Source organism: Aplidium turbinatum, chromosome 4, assembly GCF_918807975.1.
Source record: "Aplidium turbinatum chromosome 4, kaAplTurb1.1, whole genome shotgun sequence".
NCBI lineage: Eukaryota > Metazoa > Chordata > Ascidiacea > Aplousobranchia > Polyclinidae > Aplidium > Aplidium turbinatum.
The window spans coordinates 31,117,160-31,140,417 of record NC_137475.1 but is presented as its reverse complement, the minus strand read 5'-3'; the positions used below and the strand labels follow the sequence as shown (position 1 = coordinate 31,140,417).

Here is a 23,258-nt window from a genome sequence, read left to right as displayed (position 1 = left end):
CAATAAGTTTTTGTGCTCAGTCTAAAAAAGCAGCCAACATTCTAGACTAGTCCCAGTTTGATTGATTGATTGAATCTTTATCCTCGGACTGGGAAAGTCCGAAGATTTTGTTTTGGAAATGCTCTCAGAGCGCACCAAATTGGAAGTGTTTTTCAAAATTTTCTGGGGGAGGCCCCCCAGACCCCCCGCTGGAAGTGTTGCCTTCGGCAACACGCCTTCGGGCTTCGCCCCACGGTCTACCCGACGGTTACGCCCCTCGTGCCTACTACCTTGCTGCAGCATATTTCCAAGTTGCTTTCCCAATGGTTTAAGCCACCGAACGTCACTGCAAAGGAGCGATTACATGTGGCTTGAAAATATGTATTAATGCATACAGGAATAACATAAGATTTTCAAACACTATGTTTATATCGACAAAACGAAACGGAAGTCTTGCTGAATGTAACTGAGCGTCAGCACAGTCTGCGTTGTATGAAATCCGTTTAAGTTAATTTCAATAGCACCTGTTGAAATTCATATAAGCAAAGGATCACATCTCGCTTCTCCTCTCGCAGTGGGAATAGAACCAGGTGCGGTTCAATACCTATTGCGTGGGAATAACACTCGCACACGCTACGACAAACTTATGCTGAAGAATACAGTAAGGTTTAACTTCAAGACAGCAAAGCAGAATAAATTTACTAAGCGGGTCTTTTTCTAACACAAAAACATGATGTCATTAATGATGACGTGGAAGTCCGGTAGACTGGAAACAATCTTGTACCACAGTTTGTGATTTACTTGGAAGATCAAGATTGTTTAAAAAAAAGCATCTAACTTCAAGCCAGGCTTCAAGCAACTGACTGTCAAATAAAGAATCAACGTCTGGCGATTTTTTAGTTACGCAAAAAAAACAAAACAACAACAAAGATTTAACAACCGAATTGACGTCTGTCACAGTGGTTTCCAAACATTTTGCACCGCAGACCTTTCAATCTTGCTCGTACAAACCTATAGATGACTTTCAGTGTCTTGTGAATTTAAGAACAAAAATTCCAACATTTCACACACAATTTAATGCAATAGACATATTGCTTTGTGGAAGGGAAAATGATAAGATGCATTTCTTTGCGGTCTCAGTTTGGGAACCATTGGGCTCTTATTCAGGTATCAAGACGTTAAAAAAACAAAAAGTTCGGTTGAAATGGTGTTTAGATACAAGATCACGATTTGAAAACGTTAAAAATATAACTCAAGGCAAAATTCGACCACCAAGGCGCCATTTTCCCATCTTAGCAAAATTACTTTTTTACAACGTTTAAAAACGTTGAATCAATGTAATTTTGCAAGCTGGGTTGGCGGCTGTTGACGTTGACCTAAGGCAAATAAATCAATTTTTCTACATTACAACGAACACGGTAGCAAAGGCAGTAACATGCACATTGCACATATGAGAGCTCAGCTTACAAAACAGTTTTTTACATTGATCCAACGTTTGCAAACGCTGTAATATTGCAAAAACTGGTTTTTGTAAGCTGCACAGCTTAACACAGTCAAAAATAGTATACTGTAACACGCTAAAAGTGTGACACTTATTCTTCCTTATTATTCAGATTTATCGCAGGAAAAAGTTTCAGTTTCGTTCAAGCTTTTCGAAATCGTGTGAAAACTTTTCTGGCATGTAAAATTTGATTAAAACAGCAAAATCGCGACCGTAACACTGACACAATTTTAACGGTCTAAATTTGCTAACGATTTATGAGGCACTGAATATGAACACTGAATAGATAACAAACTGTTGGTTGAACATTAGGTACCAAACTCTGACGGAATCAACCAGCTATCTTGGGTCCATTCAATAGATGAAAAAATTCCACTGAGTTAAATTGTAGTTTGACACAGGCTCAACATAAAACCGTTTTGGATGTAAAAGTGTTGTTATGCTAACCATAACTATAACAGAACCAAAACTTACTTTTAAACTTGCAGATATATTTCGATCAGTCCTCAAAACAATCAAAATACTACCGGTAGAGAGTTATTGTGCACCTTTTTGCATCCAACAACATTGTAGCATATTTGTATGTAGAAGACGCGATCTATATGGCGTCAGCACAAGGCTGAGTTGCACGATATTCGACCAATCTTTAGTCGGAAATGACATAAAACAATCGTCAAGGTCTCAGACAAAACGTCGTGCACCATTGTTGTCCCTAACGTAGAATGATTGGATCTGCATGCAAATAGCTTCTTCAAACGTGGTTCTCCACAAAGTTTGCGCTAGTGATGAAGTAAACACGCCCAGACAGCACGCCCGTCAATTTTACATTGATTCAACATCTGCAGACGTTGAATCAATGTAAAAAAGACAGATTTTGCTGTATGGAGGGTAAAGTAGATACGTGTGGATGTGGTACTGGTGTTATCTAGTCAAGAATCCGCCGACTTGTTATTGATTGTGTTAACGTAAAGCTCAATCGAATAAATAAAAACACTTATTATATTAATTTGATACTAGACCAATATTTCGCAATAACTGAACGTATTATAGATTTATTTGATGATGCTGAATGTTCAAATCACACAAACAAAGCACATTCGTCCTTTCAGTTAAACGTTTGCAATTTGAAGTGAGAAAGAAACCAGCCAGAAAATCAATCCTTTCTCATCATAATTTAACATTTGAAGACGTTGAGTCAACGGTGACTAATTTGCCAGCTACAAAGGGTTATAGGGCTTATCACATTCCCGACAACAAATTTGACGTTTGGAGTGTTCAAAAAGTGACCACCTCTGACTTAAAGTTAGCCGATAATAGGTTTTATTATTTAACAAATTATTCACTTTTACGTTGAATCAACGTCGCAAAACCTTGATTCAACAAAGTAATAGTAAAGTGCTGGCATGATATGTGTTGGTTGCTGGACGAAGCAAAACAAATTGGAGTGAGATATGGTGTTTGCACAATGGTTTTTTTACCCTGCAATATCTAACAAGCAAAATTGGTCCTTTTCACATTGATTGAGCGCTTTCTACGGTTTAAATTAATTAAATGTGAAAAGGACCAATTTTCTGAGCTGATGTTTTTTTTTTTCAAATCTCATTTAGTGGGTCCATCAAGTACAGTAGATAATACATCAGCGCTTGGAGCCTTCTGCAAATGAAGGATAAACACTAACAGGCAAAAACAATTTTCTACACAGTTCTATGACTGAGACATCCAGCTAGGAAAATTTTACAAACGTCGATTCAGCGTAAAAACAAAATTTGACAGCTGGGTAAATGTGAGAATAAGTTAGCGTTGAGCAACAACATTTGAAAACCAGAATAACACAAATTGAAAAAAACAAACTTATACGTGATTTTTCGCCAACAACATTTTATCCTCACAAGTTAAAAAAATACTAGCGATTTAATTTGCAAAGCGAGTGCCAAATCTACATACCACTGTTGCGTATCAAAGTAAACGTGACAAAACGACTGCTATACGTGACCATAAAAAAGTGGTAAGAGTTTAGGCAGTCGAATGGCGCAATCAAATTCGAAAACATGATTCAGAACCGATCCAAAAACTCAGTTTTATTTCATATTGATTCAACGTCTGTAGACATTGGATCAATATGAAAAATGACTGATTTGTTAACAGGACGATTAGTTAACCAAGCAAGGCAAGAGCTAACAATTTTGTACCATTTCAACGTCTGGTGACAATGAAACGATGTAAAATTTGCAACCTTAATCACAGGTGAAAAGGGAACCCTGTTTTTAAAGTTTCTTTTGCATGGTGGTGCGGTGTTGACGAAGGAAAAAAGGCGAACAGGAAAGTGGTGCAATAAAAAGAGAGATTCAACAAAGACGAGAAAAAGAAAAAAAAGCAAACCACAAAAAAGCAACACTGCGGTCGATGAACAGAATTTGTTATCCGTGTTCGCTGTCGAGGAATTTCGCATTGATCCAACCACGAGCTGCGTTGAATCAACGTACAAATACTGAACTGTGTGAAGTGATTAAAAACCACATGTTTTTCTGTGCCAACTGGAAGCAGATTGGAAATAATGACCGTGTTTTGTTGCAGAGTTCATCGAAACTTTCCATTGTCTTTACGAAACATTGTAAAAACGCTGAAAACCATTCACAAACAACTCTTTAAAACATCAAGTCAAATACATTTCGTCTGTTGCTAGATATCAGTAAAATCTGTTATTTAGAGCCATTACAGTGTTTATTACATGCGTTAAATGTAAGAAATGTCAAAGAGCTAGATAGGCAACTTGAAGTAGTTAAAAAGCCGGCTCAAAAACAATTTTCCTCTCTAAAAAAAGATTGAAGCAACGATAAATAACCTTCTTTTTGTCAGCTTCCAGGAAAATACGATGATTTTGTTTGCCAAGGAGCCGTTGCAAACAAATCAGGCCTTTTTTAGATTGATTTAACATCTGCAGACGTCGAATCAATGTAAAAACGGACTGATTTGCCTGCTGAGAACCAGCAGCGGTAACGTTTGCAGAGCAAAATCATCGTTCCCCCTCAACGTGCTTCCGTAGTTTATCAACATTGTGACAAAAACATTTTGCAATAAAAAGTATGCTTCTGGCATAAAAAAACTCCGGACACTGATACAAAAGAACAAACAAATTACGCGTTAATGACGCAGCATGCGTACGTCATTGCAAAACCATGGTGATGCTGACGTCCAATCCAAAGTTGGCATTTCGCTCGAAAGCAATCCGGAAAAGAAATTTTCTTTGCCCGTTCGCAAGAGCTTACGAACTGTCCATCTGCAAACACTGTGTCATCGCCCGCATTCCATAAAGCAAGCCGATTTGCATCCGGGATTCCATGATCATGACTCCAACATGGACCTTCTCCGAATGGTGGAACTTCTTCCAAAACCCATCGTAAACCTGCTGTTTGGTTTGTTCGGGGAAACAGCTGACTGTCTTGATGAACATTTTCAAGGGCCTTTCCAGCAGCTGGTTTACTTCACCGTAATTGTAATCGTCATACCTATGCATATATCTTTGATTAGTGTTTGATTATCGTCCAATTAACGTAAGTCAATGATACAATGATGGCTGAGACTTAACCAAAAAAATGTTAAAATGTGCTTTCAAACGTTTTAACTTAAATGCATACCGCTTTTTTACTTCGCTAATGGGAATAGGCCATTTTTATATCGAAACCCCTTTTTTAGAACACTTAAATGGAAAAAAGCAGCATGGGGTCATCAATCATGCGGTTATATGAAAAAGTCTTAATCAAGAGACTTGTAAATATAAAAAAAGATGTTGCAAAGTCGATTGTGCAACAAGCGTCGTATCTTTGCAGCAGGAGTTCCTGGCTTGGGGGACCAAGCAAAGGATCGCAAAATGCATTGATATTGAGAAAAAGCAAATTCGTTAAGTTTAAATGAATTTTGATATCTGCATGCAAAGTAGATCTTTGATAAGGTTGCGTGGCTGCAAAATGGTCGGAAACCACTGCTCTACAGTCAGGGCCGGATTTAGCTGATGGGGGGCCCGGGGCACTTTTAGATCGGGGGGCCCCCGTGCAAAAGTTTTTTTCAAGCCTACGGCGCGAAAAACCATCTCTAAGTCTACAGTAGCATCAGTCCAGTACTGCACAGCATTTTGCAGAAACTTTAAAGGCCAAAAGGAAAAAAAATAACACAAAATCACATTTTAACCACATAAGGGGGCCCTTCAAAAGTCGGGGGGCCCGGGGCAACTGCCCCCTCTGCCCCCCCCCCTATATCCGGGCCTGTCTACAGTGAAGCGATGGCAATTGGTTTATAGCGCGAGATGTTGGAAAGCCAAATAACCCAGTGGCGCTGCAAACGAAATGCTGCAATGATCAGGCTTCCTCTGCCGGGCAGTGATGTGATTGATTCAAGAAACGAACATTTACCGGTCCCTGACTATGTATCCACGTCATGAAGCAAGTCACCTTCAATCGCTCACAAGACTTGTAGGCGTTGTAGCGTTTAAATAACATCAAAGTAACAGCTGATATCGATAAAACTCGAGTTTGAAAAAGCAATTTTGGTCTCTCTTATTGTTGCCGCTTGGCTCCCGCAATAGCTAGCCAGTCTTTGGCTACATTGATCGAACGTCTGCACACCTTTAATCAATGCAAAGAAAAAGCGATTTGCTACAAGGATTGTTGGCAAATAGGACAAGCCGTGCTGATACGAAAAGTAAACAACAAACACTCTTCGCCCGAAAAGCGCTCGTTCACTTTTTGTATGAATAAACCAGTTTTAAAAAGATGCAAGAAAGACAACGCGCACAAACCCAGACAGCAAAATCCGTCATTTTTACATTGATTCAACGTCTGCAGACGTTGAATCAATGTAAAAATGACGGATTTTGTTTATTGGGAACATAATGTTTCCACAGTTATAACTTCTTAGTAGATTGATTTGATTCCGTGTTAACAAATAAGAAAACGTTTGCTGTAGTTTTAATGTGTGTGTGTGAATTAAAATGATTGCTCAGTAGGGTGGATCAAAAATGGCAAAAAAAAATTTTTTTCTCAATTTTAATTAGCTAGATATGACAAAAGTTGCCAATATATCACCATAACACATTGTAAAAATTTGAAGAGGTTTGAACAAGTTTTTGATCTCCCCCCGCGACATACAAATTTAGGCACTTATACATACAAGAACTGCATGGCAATTTTTTTTCTCGATTTTAACTCGCTTTGCAGACATGGCAAAAGGTTCTAATACAACACCAAATACAATGAAAATGTGTGTACTTAAGAGTTTTGACTTCACCCTCTTTCAGCAGATTATTTTAAAGTAACTTGGCGGATGGACCACCCGCGGTTCCAACAGGTAAACGCCTATTAACCATCACCATCAGATGGCCGAGTATAGACTCACAAGCTTAAACTTTATATGACTGGGTTGACAGGTGGCCCATTGGCAAAGTCACTTCCTATTAATTTATGCGCTCATGCATACAAAGACTGCAAGCAATATAACAAACAGTTACAAATTGAAGTGAGAAAAGTCACGTTTAGACTCAAATGTTGGCATTAACTAACGAGAAGCAATTCGGGCACGAATGAAGCCGTCTCGATATTTCGGTCCACAAACTGCTTTGGATGCATCGGTAACCAGCTTGCACGAGCCTTTCAACAGCCTGCGTGTGACATGGAAATTCGGGAAAAAGTACAGTGGGAGTCACATCTATCATGATGAATTGCAGGAGCTCAGCATCCGTCATTGTTTTAATTACAGGAGGCTCCGTGATAGGAAGATCTGTCCAGTTAATCAATTCGAAGTATTTCACTGCATCAAAATTAAGCTTTGAGGGAACTTTAAATTTTTGTATTCTTCCGCTGGGTTTTGCAGCTCTAGCTTTCATCACTCCACGCAGACCTAGTTCTCGAATGTGTGGTCGATAGTAAGTTATCATAGCCAAAATTATATTTTCCGGATGAGCAAAGTATGAGTTGCGGTGCACTGCATAACTGGGTCGATAATTTTTATGTGCTTCTGACAAAGATATCGTTATGTGGTTATCATTTGGTGAATGAGTCTAGCTCCATCTTTGCAAGATGAGTGTGATTTTATTGCGAACCACATTGGAGCATAAACACGGATAATGAACGTAACCAATGCTTGCAGTTTCTCATACAGATTGTTATTGCTGACATATAATCTAAGGGTTCTATTAATTAGCTGTAGTCAGCCATCGTGAGTGTCTGCGTGATTCAAGTATCCTGGGTTTCGCATCGCCAGATCAATGCTACATTCACCAGTGCAGTCAAACGGGTACGCTGAATGGTGAAGATTGATGAAGGGAGTACCAAGCAATAATAAAACTAGGCCATCGCCCAGAAGGGTTACCTGTACTAGTCTAAGTGAACTGCCTTTTAATCTGTAAGAAGCGCATATAACTTTTATTAAACTTTGTGGAACCTGCAGTGCAAGCAAATTCCAATAATTGTACTATAAAGCTTCTTTTATATCTAGAATTCTTTTGAAGAATCAAATGCTACATCAGCTAATTGTTGAGATACCCAACCAAGTATTTTAGCAATGGTGATAAAACGGTCAATTGTAGCCTATCTGTTTAAACACAAGTCGCTTATTATGACATCATAAAGCGCATAAGTGAGTCACACAGTATTTATGCTTTTGACCAATTTTGTGGGAGACTTTCTCCAACCCGATATTAGGAAAATAAAACCTTGCGGGGGGCGATCAAAAAATTGTCAAAACCCAAAAAAAATTTGCATGTATGTTATTATGGGTATTTCGCACCTTTTTGACATACTAGCTTAGAAAAATAAAATTTTTGGATTTTTCGATCCACCCTATTGCTCAGCCTATGTCATGCCTCAGCCTTTGTGGCACAACAAAGAACACTGAAAAAGCAACAAGATGCTGATTTGCTGAACTAAATTGAGCAATCAGTCATTATCAGATTGACTCCGGCGCTCATAACGCTCAAAACGTCAAAGCAATGAAAAAAGACCGAATTTAACAGTTTAGGCTTTGCAGTAATCATAGCAAAGCAATGAATATGATATTTTTGTCCTGTTGATTTGGTTAACGGGGCTGTCCAAGCCATTGTTTTTACTTTGATAACGCGTTAGATACAGTAAAACCAACGTAAAAACTTGTGTTTTCACATCTGCCCGGCGCGTGATCAGAAAAGCTGCCAACCAGATACTTTCTCTATGACTCGCTCTGTTGTGCAAGCAAACCTCATTTCAGTTGATTCAATTTCTTTTCAGCTTCACACAAAACAAAAAGCGATCCATCATTGTTCGATGGACAAAAAATTCCCATTTTAACATTACTTAATCGATCACTGACGTTAAATTGAGAACAAGATAAAAACGCTGCCAGCCAATATGACAAAGCAAGGGAAAACAAGCGAACTTACATTACACCGTACATGCAATGTACGTACTTCCAAATTGCTCGTCGTAGTGGTGTTGTATCGACACCTTCTTTGTCCGCAAGACTGCAATAAAATATTTGTTGTGTGTTTTCACAGCTTTTAATACGATGAAAACATTTATCAATTTATCAGTTCCCAAATGACTTCAACAATCCAGTACTGTGTCTTGAAGTTCAAAACGAGGAAAACTCTTTTTTTATAACTTTAGCCGCTCATTGAAGCAATACCTCAAGCAGGTGGCAAACACAAAAAACAACAGTGTAACTTTTTATCACGTTGTTAAAACACACACGCGAACTCTGCACGTCAGCAAAAGAAATTCACTTTACGATGAGACAGAAGGAAGGTGGTGTCCTTCTAAAACCCGTGTCTTCATTGCAGCAAACAGACGACAGCAGGCGTTCAATCACATTTCAAGTGGTTACAGCAGATTGCGCAATTCAAAGCTTGCTTGTGAAACCAAATTATTTCAAGCTACCTCATACTTTTCTGTGATGTGGCAAGAGATAGCGCAAAAATGAGACTTCAAAATGTCTTGTCTTCAAGAAGAGGAAATTAAAACAAAGCCTTGTTTATACTTTGGTAGGCATTTGTGCAAAGCACCCTCCACATTAAACTTACGTTTTGTATGTCAGGTGGCGAGCAATCTTGAATTTGTCGTCCAGCAGCTCAGCACAGTCGCCAGAGTAATGACTGACCATCAAGAAGCCATGGTCGAGCCAGTTGTAGTCCTAAACAGGAACAGGATATTAACACTTTACATTTATTGTCGCTGCAACGTTTTTTGGATGACAACGGATAAAAAGGTATTATGACGTGAAATGATAAAGGCTGTGAAATTATTGCAAACTGTAGCAATCCATACAAAAAAATTTTCGTCCTAGCTGAAACCTCTCAAATCAATGACCGTGAAGTCTCACTTTCTGACGTGTCAGCAAAATTGGAGCTCTGACGTCGCGTTGTTATCATGGAAGCGCGCTTGGTTCTTGTTGACGACTACAACATTAACAAAGCCGTCAGAAACCTATCGCCTTGCTTAGCAGAAAATTCGTTACTTTTGTAACTTTCGCTGAGTCGATATATTGTTGTCTTACTTAATTGCCTTGCCTCTGCCTGAACCAAGGCATCAACGGCCTCAGATGAATATTTGGTTCAAATTTATCCTTTCACAGGAGTTTTGGATAATTGTTTCTGCCTATAATGAAATTGTTAAAGATGAGTTCGTCTTTGTTGGTCGTGTTTCCAATAATTTTACAAGCTAAAAGAGATGTTCCGGTTTTTGCTTTGTAATGACGTGGCCAAGAAATTGACAGTGTCTACTGTCTAGTCATAATATTCTTCAATACAGATCTGGTTTGATTTACTTAGTGTATTTGATTTACTTACCTACGTGTCAAAAACGTTTGAGTTTATAGTAATTGTATTTCTTTGTGTAATAAAAAACATTAAACCAGACGAAGTTACTTTGTGTTGTATGTCTGCTATGTCTGATCTCGTTGCACAAAAAATGTTTAAAATTACGAAATAAACAAAATCCCATACATTTACGGAAATTTTCAAGTTTTTGCACGTTACGTGTTACAGTTTGGGACAAAAATAATTTTCACTCTTGACTACTGAGAATAAAAGAAATCAATTACCAACTTTGGACACATTCAGAACCAAACATGAAAAAAGCCACAACATCAATGTATTACCAACCTGTTCACGAAATGTTGGAATGTCAGCTGCGAAGTCGCGTTTGGCAAAGTCTTGGTAGGCAAACCCCAAGTCGACGACGTAGCGGAGAAAATAACTGTCGCTTTTCGCCGCGCAACCACCTGTTGTATAACCGGCTGTCAGTTAGTCAATTACTTCGACAAATCAACTCGGGCGTAGTTGAAACGGTTTTAATTGACATGAGTTGGCATTATGTCGATGTCAGATCGACATTTATTATATCAGATTAAAAATCAATGTTATCAAAAGAATTTCATTTCGATTTTCAATGCCAAGAAATGACACATTCCGACGAGGTGACAGTTGAAATTGAAAACAGCATCGAGGCAATATGCGAAGTCGCATAGATCTTGCCGCGTGTCGAAGCAAATTATCGACAAAGCTAATTTAAAAACTCTTTTGTCCGAATGGCAAAATGACAAACGAGCAACAATACGCCTACAATGGATGTCTCAAATCTCAGAAATATTCAATTTCATGCCAGACGGAGAAAGAAACAAGACACCGAATCATATAAAGATAGATGATATGAAGGAAAGCCCTTTGCACAGATGGTGACAAACTCAACATTTTTTTCCATTTGACAACGCTTCAAACACTTGTAACCTCAGAGGAGACTAAACTGTTTCGGAATCCTTTCGGATGGAGATAAGACCCACTGATAAACTTATTGCAAATGCCTTTTCTCACTTTTTGCGTTAAAATTGCAAAAATATACAGTGTAGTAGATCAATCCTGGTCATACACGATATCGTGGTGTAAAACTGTGTATTAGAAGGCATCACCAGACACTTTAAACACACCCCTTTCTTTGAAATAATAAGCTACTTCTCTAAAAGCAATTGTTCAGTAAGGGAAATGTCAAAGCAAAGCTGCCAACAATTCAACTGGCATTTCCAACACCTCTGCCAATGACGCGTTGCATTTATGACATCATATATTTTGCAGCAACGTGTTTTGGCACAGGCTGCAAGATTGGGCGACGTAATATTTCCGTAGTTCATAGAACAAGTGGTCGTGTGAAAAGGTATCGGTCAAAGTTTGAAAAAGTTTCCAATCGATGCCAAAACGCAACGTTAACTTGCGGTAAAATTGCAAAACTAGCAACGTCACATCAATGAAAAATTTTCTTCTTGGTCAAGATGTTTTCAGTCGTATGACAAAACGATGTAAGATTGCGCATCTAAACTTGAAGCCAACACTTAGTGTTGCGCAATCAACACAGAACTCAAACACCAGCGCAGTCAATCTGCCATTTACTGTCAAAGCGTAACCACAAATTTGCATTCAACTTGGCGTGAAACGCAATATAGTCTGATAACGTTAAAAGAATACAAAAATGGCAACTTCTGTTGGCTGCGCACCATCAACACTAAACATTTAATGTAAAATACATAAGGTTTGTCTACCGAGTATCCAATCGAAATTTTTGCTACGTTCATCTGTTGACAGGACGTGACATTAGAACATCGAAAACACAACTGGTTATTATTTTTAACATCTTACGTTGAATTATATCTAGATTCTACTGTATATTCCACAGTGACTAAAAAGAAACACAAAACCATGACAAGAGGTGTGCAATTTCCGCAAGACTGTTGGCTTTCTGAGGGCAGTAAATTAATCGAAATTTGATTGATTTTCTTTTTCAGTTTAACAACAAAATACACCTACAGAAAATGCGCTAATTGGCAGTAAAGGAATGACACAATTAGGTGCGGTGTCGATTACTTTGTCAGTTAAAACAAGGTTAAAATCCAAACCATCCGCTTATTAATCAAGCAACAAACTCACCGGAAGGCAGCAAGCTACGAGATGCCTCTTGCTTCTGTTGCTCAAATCTACGGTTCATCTCTTCCCGTGAGACATCTTCTCCGTTCTCGTCAAGCTTCTTCATTTTTTCCATGAGGACTTCAATGTCATCCGGATTTGTCAGCTGAAAAATTCAGTTCATCTCAACAATCAAGTATCATACGGTGTGAATCGAATTTTTTACATGCGATTCCACAGTAACTGGTGAACCAAAATTTTATTGGACTTGAAATTTTTTAAATGCACTGAAAGAGATAACCAGAAAAAAAATATAAGAAATTACTGATTTGTGCAAGGATCACAAAGTTCCTTACATTGCTGTGTGGTTTCTCAGAGTTGCTGGAAGCATTCGGAGAACTGTTGCCGGTCGAGGATCTTGTTGGTCTTCCAGAAGTGGGAGAACTCTTTGAGGAGTCGGGAAAATGGAGATCACCGGTGAGCTGATGATCAATTTCTAAGTTGATCCCAGTTCCCAGGCAAAAAATGGCGACGCTGTGGAAATGGCACAGCAGAACGATAGCCTGGGTGAGTTCTGACTGCGGCCAGGCCCCACCGTTCTTTGACGTCATCAATTCCTTGAAAAAACACAAGAATTAGAACAAGTGCTCGGTGCAAGACTGCAAGTCACTTACCTACACTGCAAAATCCGTCATTTTTTCATTGATTCAATGTAAAAATGACAGATTTTGCTGTCTGGGCAGTTGCATAAACGACTCCATGAGAAAGCTATTTACCTTGATATGCATTGGGGTAATCAACCATGGCCGATGAGCTAATAGCTTGTTCAGGGTGGACAACGCTTGTAGTTTAAGAGGGGCATAATCCAGCCCTTTCAACCACTCCTTGTCGCCTCCTTGCAGTAAAAAATGAGCCTCCATAAGGTGCACAAGGTATGCACACTTATGCCGTGCAGCAGCCTGCAAAAATGTGTAATTAACAACATTTCCTATCAAACATTTAAAACAAGCAAGTGAACTGGTACAGAGCAGAGGTGGGTAGTATTGCGCATGAAGTGTGTTATTCATTCTAGCTTTTCGATATCATACCAAGTGAATGCAAATTGTCTTCAACTGGAAAATTTATAGTTCAAATTAACCCAGGCAACTTCACACACCATCAATCCAAGAAGTCGTTTTCAACATACAAATAGCCTCACTGCATTACTCAGAACAGCCAACGGTGCAACCTCCAGTTATTTCTGGCTCCAAACTTAACCACCTACACTTGCATTGTAATCATGAGACATGCGCCTCAAACAACTCTAAAAGCAACATCACGATCACATTGCAACAAGTTTCAACGTATTTCCAAACAGCAAATCAGTCGTGTTTTAGATCTATCTGCAGACGTTGAATCAATGTAAAAACGATTGATTTGCTATCTGGGTTAATTACAAATAGGAAGGATTTCTTATTGCTGTGTAAGATAAAGAAACGATTCTTACAAATAGTGTGAAAGGAATGGATGGTGATTAAAATAATTGTTGGCCTATGAGAGTGGTTGAAATGTGTATGAATGTACAACGTAAAGATTAGGCTTCACAGGATACAGGAATAGAGGTCAAGAATAGAAATCTCGCAAACTGTGGCGTCTTGTTTAATGCGTGGTTTTTATTCACCATCAGGAGAGTCACTTATCACAATAAATTGATGTTTCTTTTTTGGTGCGTCAACATACGCAATTTTATCCATATGCGTGTGTATGAAATTGCTGCTGGTGCGCCAAGATTTCAAAATTCCGGTGAGTTGCACCAAAACGTTTGATATTCGCCATAGCAATCAATAAACCCCAAGGTTCTACAATCTACATACATTTTAAGATGATTCGTATGAGGTACTGCTTTATTCTTGAGATGTTACATTTCCTGCACCATCTATATCAACGGCAATGGAATGAAATCATTCCTTAATACACATTTTACCAAAGTCAGCCTAAACTATGAATCATCACAAAGACGAATGATGAATATACATCGATGCCCGATCGCAACTTGGTGATGTTTTTTTCTGCAGCACAGCTAATAGAAGATGATAAAAGTTTGCCTTTTATAAATTGAGCAACAGCCAATCTCTGTTGAAATGGCCGTGGTCAATTCGGATTGACATTCTAATGACGCATACAACTAGAAAACCATCTTGCAACCCAGAAAGAAATCAAACCACCACAGAGGAAATAGAAAAAAAGTGCATGAACACTAAAACTATTCCTAGTCTTAAAAAAATGTAGCAAGCAAACAAAACGGATAGTCAATGTAAAAATGGACCAATTAACGCACGTTGTCCTCACCCATCACCGTGCTGGTTGGCTATGGTTTGTTATATTGTTTGGACCTTACACATGTTTCGAAATATTTGCTTGAGTGGAAAATGCACCCATGATGTTTTATGAAGAAACTAACAGTCTTATTTTCAAAGCCCTAAAATTTCGTGCATGTAGATGAAAGAGAAGTCAGAAAAGGAAGTCCCATTGAATGAAACAATACACAATTACACATGTATATATGTTATTTCTATATTTATTCAACAAAATTAATCACAGGCAGACAGAAGGCAAAAAGGAGTCAATAGGACAAAGACATGTATAAAATTAGTCAATGGCCAAGTCATGACAGATAAGGAAACATGTCACACAAGTGTATAGAAATATCATTAACTGCAAGATTCTCCTGCTAGGAAGGAAATGAACGTTGAATATTGACAGGCAATTTTGTCTCCCAATTTTACAATTCAATTTAAAACATTCAGCTTCCATGGTATGCCAACAGAGAAGCCGCTGATACGATATTTGAACATCGCATACCAAGCACAAAACTACACATCGAAACTTAAAGAAAGCGATAGTGATCAATGATTATTTTGCTATTATAACTAGCACAATATTGAATCATCACAAAAAAAACAAGACCAACACTGCTGCCAGCCTTGCTTGATATTGTTGGCGGTGGTAAACTTCGTAACTGAAAGAATTTAAATTGCTTTTCTCCAATAAGAGAGAAAGTTATACAATGCGAATTCGCCAGTTAAACACAATGATCCGCGGCTAATTATCAGGTATTTGAAATTCAAAATAAAGTACCTATCAACCGTGCTGAAGATAGGTTGCCATGAGAAGGAAGTAAAAACTTACCATTATCGCGATGTAGCTGCGATAGGGGTAAGACAGCATCCCGCTTGAGTGCAACAGGAAAGCATTCGTCTGTAAGAACGCCTCCAGATACTGTGGATGTAAGCCCATGACCATGGCCATGTGTTCCAACCGGCAGTTGTGTACGAAGCTTTCGGTGTAAAGTGAATAAGTCTGAAACCACAGTTAAACAAATATGTATAAAAAGGAAACCTTGAGCAGGACTGGGTCGGGTTTAAACACCATCGCTAAACGTGGTATCTGTGGCGAAACTGATCTTTCCCAGCCAGAGTTGCGTATACTGGAATCAACAGCGCGTTGTCAACGCAATAACCGAAGTGGCAAAATCCATCCCGTTATACATTGCTTGTCTTCTTTTTATGTCTTAAGACGTTGGATTAATGTAGTAAAAGAGTCGAATTAAGCAGCCCCAAGAGAACAACACTTCGGTTTCCAAAAACAGTCTTTTCTACTGAGAATCCGGTGTCACTTCAAAAGCAACACTATTTTGGTTTTGGAAGATTAAAAAAAAAAAAAAATTTGGTGAAATTAACATATTCCATCTTATTGCAGCAAAACATTGAAAGGCTAAAAACGAAATAGGAACACGAAATTTCAATGCTGATTAACCAGATATGAAATGTTTCCTTGAACAAGCCTGCGCAGTGCGCATATGCAGTATGCACTGGGGTGAATGAGATTGCCAGCATGTTCCAGTATGCTTTTTATTTGCGCTGCGTAAACGCGCAAATCGTATTAATGGCACCGACCGTAGAAAACTGCAGAAGAATTTTATTTTTTGCCAAAAACACTAGGCAATGGTTTGCAGACCAAGAGTTGGTTAAAAAAATACTACATCAACGCAAACAATTAGTGGAAACCTGATTTATTGTCGTCTGTATGAAACGAATAAATAAATACGCCAAAGAAAAACTTAGACGCAAAGTTATTATTGCTGTAAAGACATATGCTCGTGCACCCACCATAGTTTTACAGTAATTTCGCATGAATGTTCAATTCAGGATATGGAAGTAACTATTTTTGCAGCATTTTGAAACCGCTTCCTGTGCAATGACAAGTTTTTTGCAACGCCAGCTGACAAGTCGGCCGGTAAACAAAAACACTGGTTTAAATTTTGGCATGATCGCAACTTTAAAATCCCATTAGTCGGAACAGCTCACCTTTCAACAAATTGTTTGCAGAATATTTATGCGAACAGATACAAGTCCAATGAAGTTTACACAGTAAATACACAAAGTCAAACACTAGGCAATGGTTTGCAGACCAAGAGTTGGTTAAAAAAATACTACATCAACGCAAACAATTAGTGGAAACCTGATTTACTGTCGTCTGTATGAAACGAATAAATAAATACGCCAAAGAAAAACTTAGACGCAAAGTTATTATTGCTGTAAAGACATATGCTCGTGCACCCACCATAGTTTTACAGTAATTTCGCATGAATGTTCAATTCAGGATATGGAAGTAACTATTTTTGCAGCATTTTGAAACCGCTTCCTGTGCAATGACAAGTTTTTTGCAACGCCAGCTGACAAGTCGGCCGGTAAACAAAAACAGTGGTTTAAATTTTGGCATGATCGCAACTTTAAAATCCCATTAGTCGGAACAGCTCACCTTTCAACAAATTGTTTGCAGAATATTTATGCGAACAGATACAAGTCCAATGAAGTTTACACAGTAAATACACAAAGTCCATATCAATTTTAATTTGATATCGCACACTGATGACTATTGGTCTTTCACCACCAAGGTAATGAACAACTGTCGACCCCTTGCCTTCAACTCAAATTTATGATGCGCAGCTTAAGACGTTGCTTAGCTACAGTAGCAGCACAGTTGAAAGCATTTTCAAACAGGTACCGGTAACTAAATAATCTGAGCAGTTAAAAAAAAACGAAAAGAATGTACGAAAATTTACACGGAAAATAACTTTTTACCTCTTCATCGTCAGTATCCACAGGATGTATCTGAAACAGAACATGGCAAGTTATGGTACAAGATAGCGTACTGCGGCAAACTAACCGGGGGATTAGGCTTGCGGGTCGCCTGATTACGATGCAGTTGCCTTCAACATGCCAATTGCAAACTGGCTTTCTTCCATAAAATCTTAGCAGTTGCAAGCAAATGCGATATCCAACGCACTGAAACAGATCTCTATGTATAAGCGCACTAGCCAGACTGCAAAATCCGTCATTTTTACATTGATTTAACGTCTGCAGACGTTGAATCAATGTAAAAATGCGGATTTTGCTGTCTGGGTAGAAACCCAATAAACTTGAAGCTATGGTGTAGGATGAAATAATTACTAGTCATGCAGTGATGCTTCGTGGAAAGAAAAATTCAGCTTCAGCGCATGTTTTTGCAATAAACATCAAAAAGCTTTTTGGAATTTTTCCATTTACCAACCGGCTACCATAGTCATCGCGTGCATTTGACGTCAAACACACGACCTACACAGTGGAACCGCCAAACACTAACACCTTCAACGGGCAAGTCATGAAAAAATCCAAACTATACAATTAATGCATAGGAAACGTTGAAGGCTATTGGTAGCTAAAAGTTATACTTTCCAACTTACAACAAAGCCAAAAGCATTTCAGTAAAAAAAGTATTTTCTTAAATGCAAGCAAAATTGAAACCAAAGCTAAATCGAGGAATATTTATGTGCTGTTGGGCTTGAAATATAAAGATCATAATTTTGTAACAGATCATGATGAATAAAGGCAAAACTAACTTCAGAAAACTAAGCTCTTGTCTAAGCACTAAAACTACTAAACAGAATGCACAGCTTAAGCAATAGAGATTTTTGCAAAGTCTGATTGGAGAATGTCAAAGGCAAACCCACAAAAAACGAGTAAACAAGCACTGCTGAAGACATGTTATCTAGCTAAACGCACAGCACCAGCAAAGTGTGACCTTTTAGATTACTTGCAAATGTTACAAGTCATTGCATTACCTGCTCATTAGGGATGAATTGACTGATTTCGTTTTGAAACGTTGGTATAAAAATGTCTTCTCTCTGAAACAATACAAAAACTTGTATGAGAATCGATTGCAGCAACCTTTCGTCAGATAAAAACAAAAAGGCTTTCTAGTGTGAAATCATGGTTCATAAGATTTGCAAATGGGCTTAAATTGGCAAACAAAGTGCAATTAATGATATGACTAATAACATTTTTATTTCAGAAATAAACTCAGGTTTACATCACAACACGACAGATGTGATAGAAAAATGGTCTTCTTGCTGATGACTAGCAGCAATATAATATATTTTCATTTTCCAAATGCCTTTAGAAAAAAAAAACAGAAAATATTTACATTCTTGCAAGTGGTGTTACAACAGTATCATATATCGTTGTTTTTTCAAAATCCTTTTGAAAAAAAAAACAGGAAGTATTTGCATTTTAGTAAATGGTGCTGAAGAGAATAATCATATTTTCAAATGTTGATTGGTAAAAACGAAATGAAAAATATGCTAAAGCTTTGTAATATGCTGAACACAGCTAAAGGCTGTGCTACTTTAAAGAGCAGAAAGTCAGTTTTTGAAAATCATTTGATGCCATGTTGCATAATCAGTCTTCGAAATTAGCATATTTTTACTTCGGCAAAAACATTGCCGAGGCCAAACGGCAAAAGTTAAAATTGTCTCGGCAATTGCTGTGAACATTTATTACGAAAACATTGTACCAAAACATGTAAAACGAAAAGCGAAAAATATACTAGAGTAGTCTATCACGACCGCATTATTTAATTTGTTGTTATGTAATAATACTAAAAGTAGCGATAAATCGACCAACGCGATACGCACGCTCTCAACGTTCGAGTCAGCACAAATCGATTTAATTTTCCCGGCGGATTATATTGCGTAACAATGCCCAATAAGAAATTTACGTTTGTTTTACATTAATTCGACATCTAGCGAGGTTGAATTATTATAAAATAAAGTTAATTACTCAAGCAGGTAGCCTACCGGTAACAAATTATCGTAAATTTTTCTGAAGGTGTTGCGACCGTGCCAAATTTCTTTCAAATCAATAACTTACTTCGGTCTCAAGCACGTTTTAACGTTCGCGTTTTGTCGCTTCTACCCTTTTCTCGACCTTTGCTATGCTGACGTGTATTGTTTTGATATGATGGTCAGAAATAAAAACGACTGAACTGAACTCTCTGCGAGAAGATTGCCTCGATTTACGTATAAGCTAACATAATTTCGGCACAACTGCGAGCAACACAAAGTCTGTTTGACAAGCCCAGCTGGACAAGATAACGGAAAGCGAGGCGCAATAAGGAGTAGATGCTTACAATAATTTGACGTCTACTGGTTTTAATCAATGCAAATAGGGTGATATTTCTATAAAAGATTCAATTCTCCCAGCTGGGCACGTGTCTAAGCGCCGGCGGAGTAGGAAGTAACCCAAATAAAACATTCAGCAATAACAAGATTGAATCAACATCCTAGTCTGGTGTGGTCTAAGAAAATTAGTTTCTTTTGTAATCTTGTGGTCCTTACAAGCGCTCGTGTAGCTTCGGCATTTTTATTGCCGACATTTAATTTCGAAGACTGCATAATTACCATCAGAAATTTCATCATTCAAACCATTCTTATTTGTTCTGGATGGATTGTAAAATATTTCCAAAAGAAAAGCTTTGTTGTGCAAAATAAAACTGAGCTACCGGTACCGTAAAATATCGTGAAGTTGAAGATTTATCTTTAATTAAGTGGAAAAATAATAGGAAAACGGTCAAGAGGAGCTCAAAGATTCACATTTTTGCACAATTTTCAACCACAAATCAAAAACCCTACTAAAATTTGGCAAGACGCACGAGATCGATCAAACTGGAACGTACATCGAGGGCTGTATCAGCCATGATACCTACAGAGAGAGATACCGTAAAATATATTGCTGAAGTTAATTAGGCTACGGTATCTAAATCAAAACACAAGTTTTATGGTAACTTGCTCTTTAATACATGACTTGATTAAATTGTCTTGCAGCCATTGCTTATACAAATCATTGACAACTACAAATAGCTAGCGATTATAGCCATACCACAAAATCAGATTATCATTTGTCAAAGCACTGCAATCTCATGAACACATCAAAAATAATGAGGGATTTTCCATTTTCCCACAATCCTCAGATCGTGGCTTGTTTTTACAATTCTTATGTAATCATGGTACAAATAATATGAAGCATTGTAACACTGCTAGATAACTATATCTTGATGTAAGTTACTAACAAGTCGTAAGATATCATACAATAATTTTGAATTGCTTAAAAAAAACTTTGATTTTGAAAACAAAACACTTTTAACATTTTTTATTCTCACTACTGGAAAACAGTAGCTTGAAAATTTCAAACAAATTTAAATCAACTTAAAATCAATTGTTTTTGTGTTTTAATTATGGATCTCTAGCACATGCTTTGATGACTGTTCACTCAGCAAATAAAAGTCACACTAAGTCACACAAAGTGATCAAAAATTGTTAACTTCAGTAAGTTGGAATCCCCTGATTTACATGTGGCCGAAAAGTCTTCTTACAAACTGTTTTTTATAGCCTGAGCTTGATATTTTTGCCATGGGCGTTCCGTATAGGCTAGTTAAGAACATATTGTAAAATTATTTGTCACTGATTCAAAGTTCAGCTGAAAATAAATCAAATTAGTAACTTACTTCAAGATCAGATAAAATTGCTTTGCATGTAGATCTGACATCAGAGAAGGGACTTCGAACACTTAATCGCAGTAAGAATGCAATAATTTGCTGAATGATGGGCATGGTCTTTGGTGATTCAAGAGTTTTTGTATGATTGGATGTCTCTCTGCCAACTGATTCTCGCCTGTGTAAAGGTGGGCTCCAAGAAACGTCCTTTTCTAGTAATGCATTGTTATGCATTAATGAAACTATAACACTTTTTAGAGAGTCTAATCCTGAAGCACGGAGAGATTCATCTCTGTTTGAAATTTGATAAAAAAGTTTTTGGACATCGTCAAAACCCCATTGCTCAGGAAGACGAGAGTTTTCTTTGTTAGAATAAGGCATGTTTGAATAATTGTGTTGAAAAGGAAGATTGTGAGCAGATATTCTTCTTGCACCAGAAGAGGCAAATGATTCAGATGACTCGTGTTTTTCTAATGCCACTGACAGCGAACTAGAATTGAAATCCATGTTGTAACACTACAATTATGTCCTAAAAAAATAAAAAATAATCATTTAGCTATCACTTTTAAAAGTAATTTTAAAATTGAAATTTGTAAATAAGAAAATAATGTATTTCACAAGATTTACTTTCTACTTTCTATTTCTATTTACAATATAAAGATTTACTTTCTATTTACAATATAAAGCTGTGTGTAGTGCAAATTAATTTTAAAACTCAGGACTAATTGGTGACACTGTTAAATGAGCTGGTGAACCTATGTTTGCACAGGTCACTGGGTAGAACTCTACTCATACACACTCAAATTTTAAGAATCAAAATGTACTAAAACTTTAAAAAGTATTTAAGAATGTAAGTTCAGTGAGTTGAAAATGCAAAAGAAGAAAATTAGTACAATGCATTCTTCTGCTTTACATGACACAATGATCTGTAACTATTAATAATCACACTATCGTTTCTAGCACAAGTTGCAACATTCATCTGATGAAATTGAAACTAGTGCTGGAAACCATAAAGTTGCATTCATAGGTAACGCATACTGTTACTGAAAACAAAAACTATTGTTAGTTCAAAATTATGGTTTTGAGAAAAAGTGGCAGTTCTGCACTTTTAAAAAGCTTATATCTTGCAAAGTAAAGGGAGCAAGAGATACAATATCAAACAACAAACAAACAAAACTGATTTGTGCAAAGATTGAATGATGTGCATTAGCCCATTCAAGTCTGTATTGAGATGAAAAAAGTTTTAAAAAACAAGAGCTTTTTCTGTAAATTGCCTTTTCTCGGTAAAAAATTAAAACTTTGAAAACAATGTACCGGAGTGCCATAAATTGATTTTAGTGCCATTGCTTCGAATCACTAATCCAAGTAGGAACGAAGTGCAGTGTCAGTTTTAAACAACTTTTGATTTATCTGGTGAGATAAGAAACTTTTATCTACTTAAAGAGAAGGATATTGTAGGCCTACAACACATACCATAAGAAGTCAATAGCTGATGCTTTTTCACACAAATTCTTCGAGTAGTGTATTTAAATGGTATACATGTATCATATACATTGAAAGATTTGAAAAATGAAAGGATGCATTTGAGATCAAGGATATAAGAGTACGGCCAAAAAATGTGATGGTGTATGAAGCAGAAAAACAGTTACAGTTGTAAAGAGAAAAGTACCGTATGTGCAAAACAAACTAATACAAAGAGCTACATTGGAAAATTAGTTTGTTGGCGAGAATTGTAATAAAGGACAGGGTTTGGTGGAGGGCCATAATAATCAGTTTTGCCATAGCAATGAAATAGTGACAGGCTTTTGTTGTCTGGATGGTAAAAATAATTAATCAGATTTTTGAAATCAGTGGATGCAAAGAAGCTGTGACAAAGGCAAGATTGGATGAAATATTTAGTTTAGGGACAGCAGGGAAATGCTGCATCAGGCCTTTAAGCTCTTCAATGATGAGAGCAATGTGTGGAATGAAAACAATCAAGAAAAAAAGACTGAAGAATCAGTGGATATTCTAGAC

The 23,258-nt window shown here is 37.4% G+C and overlaps 1 protein-coding gene across 1 annotated transcript; it reads right to left on the bottom strand.

Moving 5' to 3' along the window:
* Positions 1 to 352: 352 nt before the first annotated feature.
* LOC145769576 (sestrin-3-like) lies at positions 353 to 21,763 on the bottom strand. Its single transcript, XM_082581231.1, has 11 exons — positions 21,255 to 21,763; positions 18,535 to 18,597; positions 17,516 to 17,545; positions 15,561 to 15,731; positions 13,169 to 13,351; positions 12,749 to 13,009; positions 12,417 to 12,558; positions 10,605 to 10,723; positions 9,525 to 9,634; positions 8,886 to 8,966; positions 353 to 4,986 (listed from the first exon to the last, which is right to left on the bottom strand). The coding sequence occupies exons 1-11, from the start codon at positions 21,747 to 21,749 to the stop codon at positions 4,743 to 4,745; spliced, it is 1,899 nt and encodes a 632-aa protein (XP_082437357.1). The 5' UTR covers positions 21,750 to 21,763; the 3' UTR covers positions 353 to 4,742.
* Positions 21,764 to 23,258: the final 1,495 nt, after the last annotated feature.